Source organism: Phyllostomus hastatus, unplaced genomic scaffold (genome assembly GCF_019186645.2).
Source record: "Phyllostomus hastatus isolate PE091 unplaced genomic scaffold, TTU_PhHast_1.1 phas_scaffold_142, whole genome shotgun sequence".
Classification (NCBI taxonomy): Eukaryota; Metazoa; Chordata; class Mammalia; order Chiroptera; family Phyllostomidae; genus Phyllostomus; species Phyllostomus hastatus.
The window spans coordinates 403,922-422,074 of record NW_025334010.1 but is presented as its reverse complement, the minus strand read 5'-3'; the positions used below and the strand labels follow the sequence as shown (position 1 = coordinate 422,074).

Genomic DNA, 18,153 nt, shown 5'->3' with positions numbered 1-18,153 from the left:
AAATGCATTTGAGTGTTATAATTTTTCTAGAGGTTTATAACAGCCCAATATGATAGACTAAAATGACTGCCAAATCATGAACATCTAATGGTAAACATTTTACTTATTGAAAGCAAAAATAACAGCTTTGCCCACACACAGGATCTATATGTACAGCGTGGACCAAAAGTAGGGTCACAGTTGTTCATGTGGAAAATAGTACGATCATTAATAAATAACAACACAAGAATAAGTGAGCTGTTTTGTGCACTCAGTAACTTTCACTCGGCCCTGCGTTTAGTCCTCAAAGGAAGTGTTTTTCACTGGATCTGGCACGCATTCATTTAACAAAAACATCATAGTTTCCACTCAGAAGGGCAGAAAGATGTGTATGATAACACTATCATATCCACTTTTTTATGCCGGAAGCATTTGAATCCAGTTGAAAGGCCTTCGGTACCACACTCTTCACTATTTCATCCTTGACTCTGTCTTTAGAAATAACTAGAGAATTACAGTGACGGTATAATTATTTTCACTGAAAACTTGGACCAACACTGCACATTTCACATCAGCTTGTAGAGGTTCCCCATTCGTGATGAGTTAGTGCCCAGAACAGCCTTGACTCCACACCATTGCGGAAAGGGCCATGCCCTCTTTGCCCTGACTGCTGGCTGAGCCTAGACAGGATGAGTTGGCTGGCCCTTGTTTATGGGAATTGTTTTTACATAAGCAAAGAGAGCTCTTTAATCAAACAGGAAGTCATGGCGGGGAATTCACAGGAAGTCACAGGACTGTCATGCCCTGGAAGGCATCCCTTTGAATGTCTGAGAATAGGTCAGGGGATACAGCAGGTGTGTGTCTGTGCGTGCACCCGAGATGGATCTCACAGCTTCTCCAGGCAACATCTCACGTGTCCAAAAGAATATATAATCACTGCCCATATGTGTTCATTACTCAGATCACACTACTTGCATGGGTCTTAAAAAACAAAGGTGATTGCCCTGGCTGGTGTGGCCCAGTTGGATTGAACACTGGCTTGCACACCAAAGGGTCACCGGTTCGATTCCCAGTCAGGGCACAAGGCTGGGTTGTGGGCCAGGTCCCCAGTAGGGAGCCCCTGAGGGGCAACCACACATTGATGTTTCTCTCCCTCTCTTTCTCCTTCCCTTCCCCTCTTCCTAAGATAAGTAAATAAAATCTTTGTTTAAAAAAAAACAAAGGTGATCATATATATGAGGAATTGTAATTTTAGTACAAAAGTAAATTTAACTTACAGCGTACTGAAAACTACTTATTGTCTATGTGGAAAATTTGCTGTGTTTGTGCAAGATAAAATGACATCTACCATGTGCATGTAAATGCTGCAATGCTATGCTAGATAACAACACGTGATAAATTTATTCTCTTCTGTGTAGCAGGCTGTGAAGTTCAGGCTGAAAAGTCTTGCTTCTGATGTCAGTTATGTAAGGAAGAATGTAATTCTCAGCATAGAGCCTAACATTGAGAGAAAAGTAACTACAAGGGATCGAGTTTAACAAATATTGTATATAAACAATGATAAATGCTTAACACATGCTTTCTAAAGGGGAGGGGAACCTTATTTATAGCATGTGCCAATGTCTGTGGTGTAAATATTCCCACCAGGGCCAATTTCAAGCAATCGATATGCCGTCACTGAGCATGGAGTGGGAAAGACATAAGCACAGTCAGCGCTGGTAAGCCGGTGAAAACAATCAAGTGTTCGGGAGTTGCAGAGGCTGTTAAGCGTCCATTTAATTTCCTCTATTTTTACTAGCCTTCCCTTAAGTTTGAATGCACACAGATGAGTGTTTCTGGCCTAAAAAGTGAGTGGAAATGATGGGCGTCGTTTCCCAGCTGAGGCAGCAGTGAACGGGTGTGCACCTTCTGTCTCCCCGCTGTGATTCCGAGGACGCGTGTCCCGTACCGCACGGCCGCAAGAGGAGAGGGGGCTGCCTCCCCCACCTCCGACTCTGTGTGAGTGTAAGATTCACGTCACTGCATAAGGCCCGGAGGACTTGGGGTGTATCTGTTGCGTTGTGTCCCCTGGGTATGACGCAGGAGGATTAGAAAGGGTGGCGTATAGGATGGCATTGCCATTTAGAAAACCTCAGAAACCTAGCAAGTAAGAAACTAAGACGAGGTGTGTCTGAAGTGTGTTAACCCTTGGGGACCGGAGGGCAGCTGGATCCAGGCACAGTCACAAGGGTAGAAATTAGGGGAGGAGGAAGGTTGGCATATTGTTTTGTGGTCCCTGCGTGGATCCTCCAAAAGTGGACGCTGAGATGGCATTTGCAATACAGAATACTTTTTTAGGGATCAGTACATGCAGAAGGGAGGGGGAGGTAGGAAACCTTCCATCTCAGCTCAGTAAAGGTTCAGTAAATCCTGCAGGCAGCTCTGAAGCACATAGGACCCCAGTTTCCCCAGCTGGGCTGCAGGGAGCTGCGCCGCAGGGGGCGGGGCCTTCCTGTCCCCACCAATCAGTGGTGGGTAGCGTAGGATGTACCCACACTGGGGTGTGGCATCTCTGCATCTGAGGCAACTGGGAAGGAGCTGTGAGCTGGTGGTGGAGGTGGTGGGCTGTGTATTGGCAGCTGGAGCAAGACAGTCCGCCCCACAAAATCAGCAAAATCGTTGTTGCTTTCTCATCTACCACTTATCAGGTAATGGCAAGAGCAACCCAAAGTGGGTGAATTATTCCCAGTTCGTCAGAGGTTTAAAGCGGACACCTCTTGGGGTCCAGCACAATAGAAGTACCCATCAGGCCTGGCTGGTGTGGGTCCATGGATTGAGCCCTGGCCTGTGCACCAAGGGGTTGTCAGTTCAATTCCCGGTTGGGGCACCTGCCTGTGTTGCAGGCTGGGTCTCCAGTTGGGGGCGCATGGGGGCAACCACACATTGCTGTTTCTCTCCCTCTCTTTCCCCCTCCCTTCCCTTCTCTCTAAAAATAAATAAATAAAATCTTAAAAATAAGTAAGAAGTACCCGTCAGGTAGGACAACCACAAGGGAAGTCTGAATGCGGGTTTACCAAGTCTAAATTGCAGAGGCAGCCACCTTCTCCACTGAGGGAGTCTGGCCCAGGTTGAACTTTAAACTATCTCTTGCTTGCTTTTATTTCTCTACTCACCAGAAAATGAAAGCGTGTTTCATTAGGAATTTCACTCCTAGGAACGTATGCTAAGATTTTCATTGAAAAACAAGAGTATGATGCATACAACATATATTCACACACACACACACGTATTGCTTGTGTGCACACAGGCATGTGCACACTGCCCCCTGACACATGGTAAATGGAAGGCACACTGTCCCTAATCTGATGGCCAGGAAGTGAGATTCACTAAGTTACAGTATATGTATGAAATGAAAAAAAACAAAAACAAAAAACACTCAATGGTTAAATGTCATAGAAGATTGTGACATGAAGGTTCAAAAGTGTTATTGCCAAAGGAAAATCAAAGGATAGATATCACATTTATCATTTTTAAAAGTTTCTAACATACAATAGGTGCATATATATGCACTGCAAGACTAGACATTCACACAACAAAATAATCCAATTGCTTACCTGAAACCATAGATTTTTGTTATTTACATGATGTTTCTTTTTGTTGTTGTTTCTAAAAAGAAATAGAAAATGGTCACATTTCAGGGAAGACACAGATCTTATCCACTATGAATAAACCTTTTGAAAGTTTGACCTGTGACTTAAAACTGTCTGTTGTCAGCAAAGTCTTTACATGGAAAGAAAAATACGTGAAGGCATTAAGTGAATAAGTAAAATAAAGTTCTAGAATTGTAAGACGTTTGAAGCCAAAAGTAAACCACCAGTTAAGGCAAATACTTTTAAATTAGTGAACTGTATCAGATTCTCGAAAAGGAGCCAGAAAAGCTGAAGTGGAGGCTCTGGAATGAAGAATTTGTCTGCATGGCTCTGTTACCAATGACACAATCTCACATTATGCTAAATAGCTTGTCTTTCCTTTCTAAATGGGGTTTTGAAATGTTTGTTAGATTAAGATGGAAAATAATTGAAACATAATAGAGGCTAGCATATGGACATATGTTTTTTTGTATTCAGTAATTTCAATTTTTATTGATTCTGTAGCTCTGATCTTTCTATTGCTCTCCTGTCCTTGCCAGACTCTCTTTAAGGAATGGGGGGAAACTGGTCATGGGTCACAGAGTTCGTGCTGCTGGGATTCCAGCTCAGCGCAGAGACGGAAGTGCTCCTCTTCTGGGTCTTCTCCCTGCTCTACACCTGCAGTCTGCTGGCAAACGGCATGATCTTTGCGCTCATCTGTCTGGACCAGAGATTGCACACCCCCATGTACTTCTTCCTCTCCCACCTGGCCATCATTGACATGTCCTTTGCTTCCAACAATGTCCCCAAGATGCTGGCAAACTTAGTGACTCAGAATAGAGCCATCTCCTTTGTCCCATGCGTTATGCAGACATTTTTGTATATAGCTTTTGCTCTCACAGAGTGCCTGATTTTGGTGGCGATGTCCTATGATCGGTACGTGGCCATCTGTCACCCCCTCCAGTACACGGTCATCATGAGCTGGAGCGTGTGCACGGTCCTCGCTGCCACGTCCTGGTTGTGTGGATTTGTCCTGGCTCTGATACATGTGATTCTCCTTCTGAGGCTCCCATTCTGTGGGCCCCGGGAAGTAAACCACTTCTTCTGTGAGCTCTTGTCTGTCCTCGAGCTGGCCTGTGCTGACACCTGGCTCAACGAAGCTGTCATCTTTGCTGCTTCCGTCTTTATCTTAGTCGGGCCCCTCTGCTTGGTGCTGGTATCCTATACCAGCATCCTCTGGACCATCCTGAAGATCCAGTCTGGGGAGGGCCGCAGGAAGGCCTTCTCCACCTGCTCCTCCCACCTCTGTGTGGTTGGGTTCTTCTTTGGCATAGCCATGGTTATTTATATGGTCCCAGAGTCCAATCAAAAAAAGGAACAAGAAAAAATACTGTCCCTGTTTTATAATCTCTTCAACCCATTGTTAAACCCCCTCATCTACAGCCTGAGGAACGCTCAGGTGAAGGACGCCTTGGGTAGGGTGCTGCAGGTGAGGGCCAGGTGAAGGGTGGACAGAAATTTGACTAAGCAGAACCTTTTCTCTTTGAGATGTAGTTTGAGGATGACTTAAAAGTGAGAAAAACTAACTAACAGCAAAGTTGGATAAGAGAATGGGAATGGTCCGAGACTGAACGTGGGGGAAAGTTTGATGTGCAAGGATAGTCCCTGAGCAGTTCTGTTCAGAGATGAGGCACCTGGATTGTGGATTATATGCTTGATGCTACAGAAACTTATAGAGCCCATTTCTTCAAGAACTAGATTAGTAGTGTGTTAAGAAAACATCTTTTTTGTGGTTGAATTGCAGAAACAGTGTTAACACTTCCCCTAAGTAACCAGTTTGATCACCAACATTCACATTACCTGGTAACAGGTGGTAAATTTTGGAGAAATAAACATCCAGAGGAAAAACTTCTTGCTCTAGAGAGTAGCTTCATACCTACAATGATCGCAGAGCAGCTTATTTCTATAATGCCAACTGAGAATCGAGTGAGGGAAGGGATGAGATTCGCTGTGGGGTAGCCAATAATTTCCAAGTGCTCTAACTAGAGTTGAAAAATATTCAGTGTTATCGCTAGCTATCAGAGAGATGCAAATTAAAACCACAATGAGATACCACTTCACACTGGTCAGAATGGCCATCACAAACAAAGCAACAAACAACAAGTGTTGGAGAGGTTGTGGAGAAAAGGGGTCCCTAGTGCATTGTTGGTGGGACTGCAGACTGGTACAGCCACTATGGAAAAGCAGTATGGAACTTCCTCAGAAAACTAAAAATGGATTTGCCTTTTGACCCAGCAATTCCACTGCTGGGACTATACCCTAAGAACCCGTGAAACACCAATCCAAAAGAACCTTTGCACCCCAATGTTCATAGCAGCACAATTTACAATACCTAAGTGCTGGAAGCAACCTAGATGCCCATCAGTAAATGAATGGATCAAAAAACTATGGTACATTTACATAATGGAATTCTATGCAGCAGAAAGAAAGAAGGAGCTCCTACCCTTTGCGACAGCATGGATGGAGCTGGAGAGCATTATGCTAAGCAAAACAAGCCAGGCAGTGAAAGGCAAATACCATATGATCTCACCCTTGGCAGGAACCTAAACAACAAAATAAAGAAACAAGCAAAATATAGTCAAAGACACTGAAATAGAGGACAGGCTGACAGTGACCAGAGGGGAGAGAAGAGGGAATTTCAGGGGAGAATGGAAAGGGTTTACGGGAACTAATTTAAAGGACACATGGACAAAAGCTAGGGGGAGGGTGGTAATGGGAGGGAAGTGGGGAGGGTTGGGTGGGTGGCCTGGAATGGGAGTAAAAGGGAGAAAACTGTACTTGAATAATGATTAAAATAAAATTTAAAAAAAGGAAAAGAAAAATATTCAGTGTTGAACAAAAATCAGATGATACTATCTTACAAGTCCTTATAGAAATGTTTCCATTTCTCTTTGGCTTCTGTTTTTATTTTTTCCTCCCATTTATGTTTTATAACATACAGAATGAAAGGCAGACTTATTCCCTAGTTACTTCACTTCCATATCAGTTCTACACTTCTTGACAAACTATATCAACGATACAGATGCAAGAAGCTCAGGAAAACTCAAGCAGGGTATCATATAAAGAAAACCTGTATGTGAACAACAATAAAGGAAAGTGAAAAGAAAAAGTAAACCTCACTGGAAATATATTAGTCAAACTACTGAAAATGAAAGATAAATAAAAAGCCTTAAAATTGGCCAGGAAAAAAATGAATTACTTTCAAAGGAACAACAATAAGATTATAGCTGACTTCTCACTAAATGCTGTAGAAGCCAAAATGAAGTTGTCAACATAGAATTCTACACACAATGAAACTGTCCTTTAAAAATGTATTCTTTAAACAGAAACAAAAGTAGAAAAGAAGGAAAGTTGGAGCATCAGGAAGGAAAAAACATGGTAAACAAAATTGCCAGTAAATTCCATAGCCTTTCTTATCCTCTTGAGTTTTCTAACTTATATTTGATGGTTCAAAAAGAAAAAACCACAGCATTGTCTGGTGTGATTCTAAACTTACGTAGAGGAAACACTGAGGACAATTATAAATTGGAGAGAGTAAAGGGGCATAAAAAGAAGATTTCTATACTTCACTCAAACTGGTTGAAAAAATAACATTAGTTGAATGTGATTATGTACTTACAATATCTAGAGCAACAAATGAGCTACACAAAGCAGTGAAAAGCTGAACAAAGAGATATTCTAAGAACACTACAGACAAATCAAAGTGGAATTGTAAGACAAATGCCCAAGAAATGCAAAGGATGGAAAGAAAAATAAACAAAAAATAGAACTGGAAAATATAAAATGTCAGACTTAACCCCTAAAGTATCAATAATTAGATTACAGGTAAATGTCTTGATAAGCCAATTTGAAGACAAAGGAGGGCAGGGTGTATTAAAAAGCATTATTCTTCCTTCTGTTCCTTGTATGGTGTCTATAAGAAACTCACTTCAAATAAACCAAATAGGTAGGCTGACATAAAAGGTTGGCAAGAGATATATCATGCAAACATTAATGAGAGGAAAGGAAGAATTGCTATATTAGCAACAGATAAAGCAAAGAAAATGACCAGAAGCAGAGAGGGATATTACATAATGACAAAAGTTTACTCCACCAAGAAGACACAGCAATCCTAAATGTGTATGCACCAAACAACAGAGATGCAAAATATGTGATGTAAAAACTGGTAACATTGGAAGGAGACAGAGAGAAATGCACATGTGGCTGGAGACTTCAGCAACCCCATTTCAACAAGGGATAGAGCAACTAGACAGAAGATTAGCAAGGATATGGATGAACTCAACGACCCCAGCCACCAAAAGAATCTAACCCACATTTATAAAATATTCCACCAATAACAGCAAAAGACACTTTTTTCAAGTCCCGACAGACCACACCAAGATAGACATATTCTAAGCCATAAAAAAATATGCCATCAAAAAATTTTAAAAGTTATACAGAATGAGTTATCGAAATACAATGGAATCAAAACTAAAAGTCAATATAAGAAAGATAGGGAAATTGCCAACACTTGGAAATAAAAGAAAAACACTATTGAATAATTTATAAGTCAAAGAAGTCTCAAGGGAAATTAAAAAAAAAAAAACCACTGACCTGACTGAAATGAAAATAGAACATATTAAAGTGCTGAGAGGGAAAAACATTGATAAAAGCACGCGATAGAAAAGAGGAAATATCTCAAAAGAGTAATACATGTTGTTAACTCAATGACCTAGCAAAAGAGGAGCAAAATGCAGTCAAAGCAAGCACAGAGGGAAATAACGAAGAGTAGGAAATACTGAAATTTACAACAGAAAAAACACTCGGTAGATCAATAATACAAAGGGCTGGTCACCTAGAAAGATGCACACAAGTCCAGCGCCCAGAAAGAGAGGTCAAAAGGGCAAGGGGGCGGGGTCTCAACAGCTGGCCAATCACTCCGGACTGCCCAGCGCGTGGGACGCCCGCAGCTTGGCCTGGTGTTCAGTGCTCGAAGGCCCGCGACCCGGGGACTGTGCTGCTGCTGGGGGGCCCTGTCCCCAGGGCCGGCTCTGCAGCCCCAGAGTGCCTCCCCGGGTCCCGAGGCTCGAGCTCGCTCAGAGCCCGTGCAGGAGCCCCCAGTACCCGCCCCCCAGCCCCGCGGCCTGGGGGGACCTCCTGGCGCCAGGGGCGCCTTCTCCGCGGCCAGCAGCGACACCAGCCAGGTGCGAAGGGGCTGGAGGAGTGGACACGGCGACCAGACCTGACCCGGAGCTGCGCCCTCTGACTTTGCTTCAGGGCAGGTAGGTCTTTTCTTTGCTTCTCAGCAGCTTGGCCACCCCGGGGCCAATCTCCGCCCTCAGAAGTGGGGGCATTTCTTCCCAGGAAAAGGAGTCTTCACTCCCATTGTCCATGACGCCCCAGGCCTCTGGTCAAAAATCTGAGAAATGTATCAAAAATAAAAACGTGGCTCAAGCAACTCAGAATTGGAGAAAATGAAACTGAAAAATATGGAGGGGTAGTTTTTCAAAACCGTAGAGAAAAATAACCCCTGTGAATCACAGTTTTGTAATCAGAACCCAGCTGGATGGGCTCAATGAGCTCTAATAACTTTGGCTTCTTTTCTTATTTTTCAAGATTCCAAGTAAAACATGGGACTTTTGACCTTTTAACACGCAATTACTCCGTAACTACAATGAATAACAATTTACAATTTTCTATGAATTATATGCCTACCATGACTTTCTGAATATTCATTTATCAGTGAGTTGGATATTTACTTGAAAAATTAAAAGCCAACATTTTGCAACACAATTTTCAGGTAATTTAGCTTGAGAGTTGTTTAAATTATCAGTGTGTTGATTTTCACTTATTCAACTTTCAAATAGAAGTTATGTTCAGATTCTAGAGGACCTCACTAGAGCCACAGGAGCTATGAATGCAGGTTGAAATGGGAGCTGTGATCACAGGAAGTGCCTAATGCTGACGGATAACTTACATACCTGAGAACATGTTTATTGCGGTTTAGAGCTGGCTGTGTTGTGTGTGTGTGTCCTTGTCCTTTGTGTTATTTGTGTTATTCTGTACATGTGTATGTTTTACTCTGTCCACTTTTAGAAGTTGTTCACAAGTCAAGGAATGTTACCTTGATTATGCCATAGAAAAAATGTAGTCTTGAGATGATGCATTTTCCTAGGTTAAAGTTTGGTACTTTAAACATTTTAATTTTTTAATTGTCTTTTTAAGGTTTTTACTTTTTTATAATTGATGTTCAGATAATGATGAACATAGAAAACTATGTTCCAAACCAGCGATTTTCAACCTTTTTCATCTTACAGTACACATAAACTAATTACTAAAATTCTGTGACACATTAAAATATATATTTTTTGCTGATCTGACAAAAACAGATATAATTTTGATTCATTTACATTGGGTGACTATTGTCAGTGCTATCGAAGAACAAGGCCAAGTTATCCCACGGAAGGACGTGCCAAGCGATGGAGGGCTTCCTCTGAGCCCCGGGTGTGCCGCAGGGGTGTGGTCTGTGCTCCGTAGGGCCTGGAAGATGAGGTTACTTATAAGAGGCTGGTTGTCCTGGACGGTGCATCCTATGGGCCGAGTTGAGCAATTATGGAAGCCCTTTCAAATGCAGTCAGATTTGTAGAACTACAGGGATCCAGGACCGTCTCTCATTTTGTCTGAACCATTGTTCCTAAAGGGCCGCTGTCTTCTTACCTGATGCTTCCCTTAGGTCACAGGTGGCAAACCCAAGGCCCGCGGGCCGAATCTTGCCCTCCACCTTGTTTTATTCGGCCTAGCACCTTGTTTCTACCCGAAAGCAGCGCCGAACTCTCGCTTAACTGTTAAGGAGTAGTTATATTTATTCAGTCCTAAAATTACATTTGACCCTTTGAAGGCAACCACGAGGCTGATGTGGCCCCCGGTGAGGATGAGTTTGACACCCCTGCCTTAGGTTAATACTTGTCAAAGTTCAAAGTGCTGTCACATGGGTCTTCAGGTTTCTGCCCTAGTTATTTTACTTTCTTGTAAACTGACTTTTCAATGAAGCAATTTTCCTGAGACATTCTTATAAGAATCACTGCAAAGCAGGTATAAGACATTAATTCATTCATTTAGGTGTTGCCATTTTCTACAGTTATAATATGGTTCTCATATCTTCACGCTTATTCATGCGTGCCCTGTAGAAACACTTTTCAAATTACATGAATTATTCATGGCATTTCGAATTCATAGCAATTTTCAAATGTTAAATTCTGTGAACCTTTCTCTAGTAAGGTAGAATTCATCAGATAGAAATTGATGATAGGAGATGCTTTCATAGAGAGAGATTGTGGGGAAGCATAAATTCATAAGACTAGAATAAGGTAAGAATCTGGGTACTCTGATTTTTTTATATCTCTTTCAGGGTTATGACCCTTGAGATATTGAAAAAATCTTTGTGGATACAGTATAATGCATTATGTGACCTGCCATATAATCTATCTATATATCTATCTATCTAGAGAGGGAGAGGGAGGGAGGGAGAGAGAAGGGCAGAGATAATGAATTACATATTATTTTCTTCCATTTAGCAAACACTTGTTGGGTGCCTGTTTTATATAGAATGATGTTAGCTATTATAAGACATATTACCCACTCACAGGACTATTTTAATCGGTTAAAGGAGTCATCTCAGTTAAAGTAAATGACGGTTGGTGTTAAACTCCACCTCATCTTTGAGCGTATCTTGAGGATTACATAGATCTTCATAGGGAGAATATTATTCTTTTTATTGTTATTATTGTCCAAGCCCATACGTTTAATTGGGGACTAAAAGGCCTCCTCATATTAAACTACTCTAATTCCCTAGAGTAGAAAAAGAACTCTTGAGTGGGTGGATATTGTTGGGGGCCACCCTGCCTGGTTTCAGGAGCTGTAACCCCCCCATGGCTAAGGCTGAGTGAGCGACATTCAAATCATAAGCCTGTAAGGAGACAAAGCTTATCTCCCTGGCAGGAGCACCACTTCTGCTCCTTTTTCCATAACTGGCCCCCAGTGCTTGGTCGGTTAGCCAATGACGGGTAAGATTCCCCAAGGGGGGAACTATCATAAGACAGGCACGATCACAGGGAGGCCCCCAAGAAAGGACTTGGGGGGCTACAGCAAAAGGGGGTGATGGAGCCCCCTTGCTCCTCGGCTTTGACAAAGCCTGAGTCCTCATTCTGCCTGCGAGGAGTCTCCTAATCTCTTGGCTGCCTTGCTCCCTCTGCCTGGCTTAATCCTGAAACAATGACAGAGGGTGGTGCAGCCCTGTGCTGGAAAGGGCAGGTTCCCAGGGTGCTCAGGCCTAAGAAAGAATACATAAGCCCCTGTGAAACCTGCTTCACTAAGAATGCTCTTAATTAAATGATAAAGGTCCGAGCAGGAAATGAGTTTATTTCCCAAAAATTTTGTAGCCCTTTAGCGAACAGACCCTGACTCAGAATAGGCCCTCAGAGTTCTTTGTATGTTATCTATTGTTTGAACCTTACTGCCTGACAGTGATTAATGAGCTTTACCTGTATTCCTGTGCAAATGGAAAGCCAATAAAAAAACCTGTGAAGGGAAGGATCGGTGCACTCTCCTTTGAGAGGGTGGCCAGGCCGCTCCGAGGCACCCTCCCCTTGAGAGGGTAGCTGGGCCGTCCCTTTTCCCCCACACAGGACTCCGTAGTCCATGTGAATGTCTCATGTCTCATCCATGACACTCTGGACACTGCGGGCCGGTGTCTGCGTCAGCTGGTGCCCAACGTGGGGCACAGAGATTTGGGTGGAGGGGGATAGCTCCTGAAACCAGGCAGGGTGGCTCCCAACAGCGTATGTTTATGGCATAGATTATGGTGATGTTTTCATGGTGTATACTTATCTCCAAATTCCTCAAGTTGTATATGTGAAATATGCACAGCTTCTTATATGTCACATACCTCAATAAAGTGTTTTTTTAAAAAGAAAATATAGCCCTGGCTGGCGTAGCTCAGTGGATTGAGCGCGAGCTGGGAACCAAAGTGTCCCAGGTTCGATTCCCAGCCAGAGTACATGCCTAGGTTGCAGGCCATAACCCCCAGCAACCGCACATTGATGTTTCTCTCTCTCTCTCTCTCTAAAAGTAAATAAATAAAATAAAATAAAACATTATAAAAAAAAAAGAAAATGACTGGTACAAGCTTCAGCTTCTCTCCTCCATGCCCCGTGGAACCTTTGAGGTAGAGGCCCATTGCTCCGTGGGGACCCGGGTCGTGGCCAGGCACAGGTGTTGGACGGTGGCTGCAGGGCCCTGTGGAGCCACGACCTCCAAAGGGGCTAGTCTGAGCTTTTCCAAGGCACTTTTCTGGGTCTTGGAACCAAAGGCAAGGACATTTTTCTCACTGCCCTTATGAGTGGAATTGTAAATGTTAGGTCCTACTCCACGAAGCAGGGAAATGAGACAGGAAACCACACAGGGGCCCCGTGGGGTGTCCAGTCTTCTCAGAGTTGAATTGCTCCCCCCCCACCCCGGCTAAGCCTTTCTGTCACTCATGGTTCCAGCTGCACTCAGGGCCACCAGCCATCATTTATTACCCAGCGTCTGGTTTGAATAAACTCCAGATTTATTTGCAGTCTCTGAAGGCTGTGGGCAGGAGATGCAAAGAGCAGCTTTCCCTAGGGAGGGCTGGGTGTAAGGGGACCCCTTCTCTTTTGCATCCTCAGGCTGTGATGGAGCTCTCTAAGGATGCTCAGGGGGACATCTCTTCCCTGGGTCCTGGTCTTCCCTCGCAGGTCCAGTGGGGCTGAGATGAAAGGTTCTGCCCTGAGTCCCCCCCCTTCATACTGCAAGGAGATAAAGCAAGAAGATAGGGATTCGTTTTCTTTTATTTCTGGGGAGAGGTGTTTTAACTGTGACCGTTTAAGGCACATCACTGGCCCCGCAGTACACAGACCTCCACCGAAGCATTTCTCACGTTGTAATTCAGGGAGGTGCTCCTTCCCAGGCTCTGAGCTCTTGGAGGGTGAAATTTTTGTTGTGTTAACCTTTGAGTTCTTGGCATCTAGTCAGGTGCACAGCCCATATGCTCGGTACACTTTAGTTGAATGAGTAAACACACCCTTCTTGATATGGTGGTTCATAGTTTACTATGCACACATATATGTTTTCCTTTGGCTCAGAACAACCCCATGAAGTGGATATCGTGATCACCTCTGTTTTCCACAAGGGGAAACTGAGGCTGAGAGAGGTTTCACAACTTTCCAAAGAGCACCCAGAATGGGGACTCAAATTTTGATCTTTGACACCAAAGTCTGGGATCTTCCCACGTGCCGCATCTCCTTTAGGCATTTCCCATCACCACCTGAAAACCAGCCGGTTGCTCAGCCGTCTGAGTGGGAAGACAAAATTCTCCCCACCAGGCAGGTCCAGGAAGGGACGCGCAGGCTGGCGTTCAGTCCAGCAGCAGGTGTGCGTAGGAGTGTGGGCGTCTCAGGGCAGGAGAGGCGGCCTTCAGAACGTCCCCAAGGCCCCTCTGGGGACCCGTGGACCAATTTTTACTTCTTGATGTCAACTAGTTTCAGAGTGGTATCTTTTAAAGCTTTAGGTAAAAATGAGTTTGTTGCCTCGTGTCTGTCTTTAACAGTCCATGGCTGGGGAGAGGGGACCAGGGCACTGGTTGTTTGTCTTACAGAGAACGGAAGGGCTGTGTTTTAGGGATGGCCGGCGGGTGGACGAATGCTGGAGAAAGTGAAAGTGGCAAAAATATTCGGACAGTCACAATGTTCAAAACATGGCAAAGCTACGACGAGTGTCTCCGGCCTACAGTTAGGGTGACAGGTTTGCAGGTGGGCTCAGTGTCTGCATGGGCTGGAGAGAGTGCTGGGTGCAGAGTCGGCACACTGCGGCTTGGGGGTCCAGTCCGGCCCAAACAAATGGGTCAAACGCCTACTTCTGTAGAGCCCACAACCTAAGAACGCTTTCTGCATGATTAGATGGCTGAAAAAAATCAAAAGAATATTTCGTGCCATGTAAAAGTTGTGTGACATTCACATTTCCATGTCCGTAAAGGAAAGTTTACTGGAGCACAGCCGAACCCGTTCGTCTGCAGGTCGTCTCCAGTGGCTTTGGTGCCGCAGCGGAAGAGTCGAGCACTTGAGAAAGGGACTTGTGTGGCCCGCAAAACTTGAAATGTTTACTCTGCGTCCCCAGACAGACAGTTTGCTGACCCCTGGCCTCGTGCCTGCTTCATTCAAATGAGACAGTTCCAAATAACGTCCAGGGGGTGGAACCTTGGAATTCTAGGTGCCTTTCGATGTTGCCGGGACGGGTGCAAGTGCCCAGAACCCCTCCCCCCACTTGGATGGTTGAGCTGCTGTGGAATCCCTGCCTGCGTCCTGCCCCTGAGCCTGCGGTCCAGGCCTCGCCCTCCGTGTGCATTGGCCAGTTGGGGCTCTGGCCTTCTCATGCCTCACAGAACTCCGCCTCTCAGCCTCGCACCCCTACCTTGGCGGTATTCACAGCGAACATTTCTTGAGAGCTTCCTCTGGGCCAGACATTCATTTCTCAGGATGAGATCGATAATCCTAGGAGGTAGGTGTCATCATCATAGTTACTGGCATTCCCATTTTACAGATACAAAACTGAGGTTCAGGGAGATGCAATAACATGCCCGTGGCACACACCAGTAAGTATCAGAGCCAGGACCCAAACTGAAGCCATCTTGACTCCAGCGACTGCGTGGTGGGAGGGAGGGGTGGGTGGGGGTGCAGGGGCTGAGCTGTGGTTGTTTTTCATTGCTGCTCTGCCTCGGAATTCTTCCCTTGGATCCCTTCTCACTGCGGCGGTCGCACCCAAACCCAGCCCAGCCCAGGGGATTGTTGATTCTTTGGACTGGTTTTTCAAAGCCACATTTCTCTTAATTTCTCCTAATGCAGCCGCAAGGGGGCAGAACATTTCTGAGACACTTTACTAAAAAAAAAAAAAAAAAAAGATAAGGAAAACCAAAGGAGAGACAAACTAGAAATTTATAGACAAATCCATCCCCACCCCCTCCCCACAGCGAGGCCGGTCCACAAGCCAGCGTGGCGGACACAGCACCTCCGCACCTGGCCCCTGCGCCGGGAGGCATCCCACCCCGAGGCCTCCCCTGGGAGCTCCCGTCGGCTGTGCTGTGCTGCTGGCTGGCGGGTAGCATCCCCAAGGCCCAGCAGGAGCTTAAGGCAGCACAGGGCTGGCCCGGTCTGTCTTCGGCACTCAGCACCTTCCCACTTTGCGTTTCCAGCTCCTTGTGGGGCGGCCTTGCGCCCCACCCCTTCTGTGCTGAACGCCACGGCTTTCTGCCTGGGCTTGCTCCTGCGGGGCCGCGTGCCAGGTTCCAAAATGCTTCCGTCCTCACGACAGAAACTTCTAACTATGTAACCTGTCCCCTCCCCCCAGAGGACACTGGAGATGAGCATTTCCTTCCAACCTCCAGCTCTGCTGCAGCAGGCAACTCTGGCCCTGTCTTGAGAAGGGGTCTAGAGGGCTCCCCCTCTGCAGACAGGGAGGCTGGCTTCCCAGCGGTTTATTCTTGCTCCTCCTCCCACAATCCAGCCTTTCTGAGCATGTCAGAAATTTCCATTCCTCCCGTCTCTCCCCTGAGGACTGAACTTCCTTCCAGAGGGAAGAGAGAAATTGAGTGGGGTGGGTGGGCTCCATCTCTCAGCATCTCCCCCTTCGTGTCCTGCTGTGATTGCATCCACCTTCAGCTGCCCTCCCCCAGCTTGAGACTTGGTTCATTGGACTTCGAGTTTCTTTTCCCTTCCTCAGTAGATGTTTCTGCCCTAGGAGCTCAAGGCCAAGAATAAGAGAGAATTCCTGCAGAGTGTGCCCGCAGGAGAGCAGGCACCAGAGTGGAAGTTAGTGCGCACTGAGTTAATAGAGGGGAAGGTCATGTTTGACTGTGGGACAGTCTGGTAAGCCTCTAGTCCCAGTCTTTAGCTCTGCCCTGGCTGCTAGTCTTGTCTTTATGTGCGAGGATTTGACCAGGTTGGAGACCCCAGCCCTGAGCTGGGCCTTCCAGATTGGAGTCCCACAGCAACCAAAACCCCCTGAGCTGTTGCACGTGTCCAGAGTGACTTTGTGGGTGAAGGAACCTTCACATCATAACTTTCAGCCTTTCTCGGGGCAGAGGTGTCACACAGGGTCTGCAAAATGGATCCTTTAGGACTTCTGATTTCTATTGAAAGCAAACCAGTTTGAAGACAGGGTATACTGGCTTGTTCTGGAAATTTAGGTGGGTTTTACAGAAAGAAAAGAAGGAAGGAAGGAAGAAGGGAGGGAGGGAGGGAGGGAGGGGAGGTTGGAGAGAGCTTTATCTGAAGGTAGTGCACATGAATATTGATAAGGGTGTCACATCCCCAAGGCTCTTGATAGCTGCCTGCCACTCTTGCAAACAATGAGGGAATATTTCTTCATAATAAGCCTGCAGAGGGATTGTGCAATTTCTTACACTTGGCTTGGTTCAATTAATGACACAGTGACTTGCAATCAATTTTTTATTTTTCTCTGTGGTGCATTAGAACACCCTCAGTGGGCATGTATGTGCGTATTATTTGGAAAAATATATATTTCTCTGTTTTTAGGAATTGCAATGAAACCTCAAAATCTAATTTGTCTTACTATAACAACTATGCCAACTTTAAATAGGCATATAAATGTCACTTAGGAAAGCTACCAAAATAGTGTGTTTTCATAAATATTTTTCTTTCCAGTTAAGTAAGTCCCAAGACTCTCTCTGAAATATGTGTTTGGGAGCCAGGAGTTCAGATTTTAGTCTTTGCTGCTGACCTTACATTTTCATTTGGGATCTACTTAAGTTTGATATAATCGGTAGCATTCTTTTTACATTTTTGCTCAGTAATTCTGATTTTTTATTTTTTTAGCTTTATTTTTTATTTTTATTGTTGTTCAAGTACAGTGGTCTCCATTTTCCCGCCACCACTTTCCCCCACCCCACCCACCCCCACCTCCCACCCTCAGTCCTTCCCACCTTCGGCTTTGTCCACGGGTCCTTTATACATGTTCCCTGATGACCCGTCCCCTTCTTTTCCCCTTTAGCCCCCTTCCAGTATTCCCCAGAGTATCCCCTCTGGTTACTGTCGGTGTGTTCTTTATTTCAATGTCTCTGGTTCTATTTTACGTGCTTGTTTGTTTTGTTGATTAGGTTCCACTTATAGGTGAATAATTCTGATTTAAAAAACTGCAAACACAAGAAAACCCCAGCTCCTTCCTTTCTGATTCCAAGATCCCTGGGGCGTGGGTGTCACTTTGTGAACCGCCCTTTGAGGCCGTGCTGATGGTGTTATTCTGAAGAGCGACAATGAAGAGTAATGTTTTCCTTCTCCACGCACCGCCACTCCCAGGGAGCCTGCCCTTGCCCCGCCAGTTACTCTGGGGTGACCCAGAACTGGTAAAGCCAGACGCACAGGTGTCACTCGCATTGTCACCGAGTCAGGAGTGGAGCCAAGTAGACCTTCTTTAACTCTGGCCTCTTTCTGTTTTC

General features: G+C 45.1%; 1 protein-coding gene across 1 annotated transcript; it reads left to right on the top strand.

Moving 5' to 3' along the window:
- The first annotated feature begins 4,161 nt into the window (after positions 1 to 4,161).
- LOC123830944 (olfactory receptor 2A2-like) lies at positions 4,162 to 8,336 on the top strand. The gene is made up of 2 exons (XM_045857568.1): positions 4,162 to 5,076; positions 8,310 to 8,336. Exons 1-2 carry the CDS (start codon positions 4,162 to 4,164, stop codon positions 8,334 to 8,336), a joined length of 942 nt encoding a protein of 313 aa, XP_045713524.1.
- Positions 8,337 to 18,153: the final 9,817 nt, after the last annotated feature.

Coding starts and splice junctions, on each gene's coding strand:
- LOC123830944 (XM_045857568.1), top strand. CDS start 4,162: ATGGGGGGAAACTGGTCATGGGTCACAGAGTTCGTGCTGCTGGGATTC. Junction 5,077..8,309: donor CCTTGGGTAGGGTGCTGCAG/GTGAGGGCCAGG, acceptor AGCACGCGATAG/AAAAGAGGAAATATCTCAAA.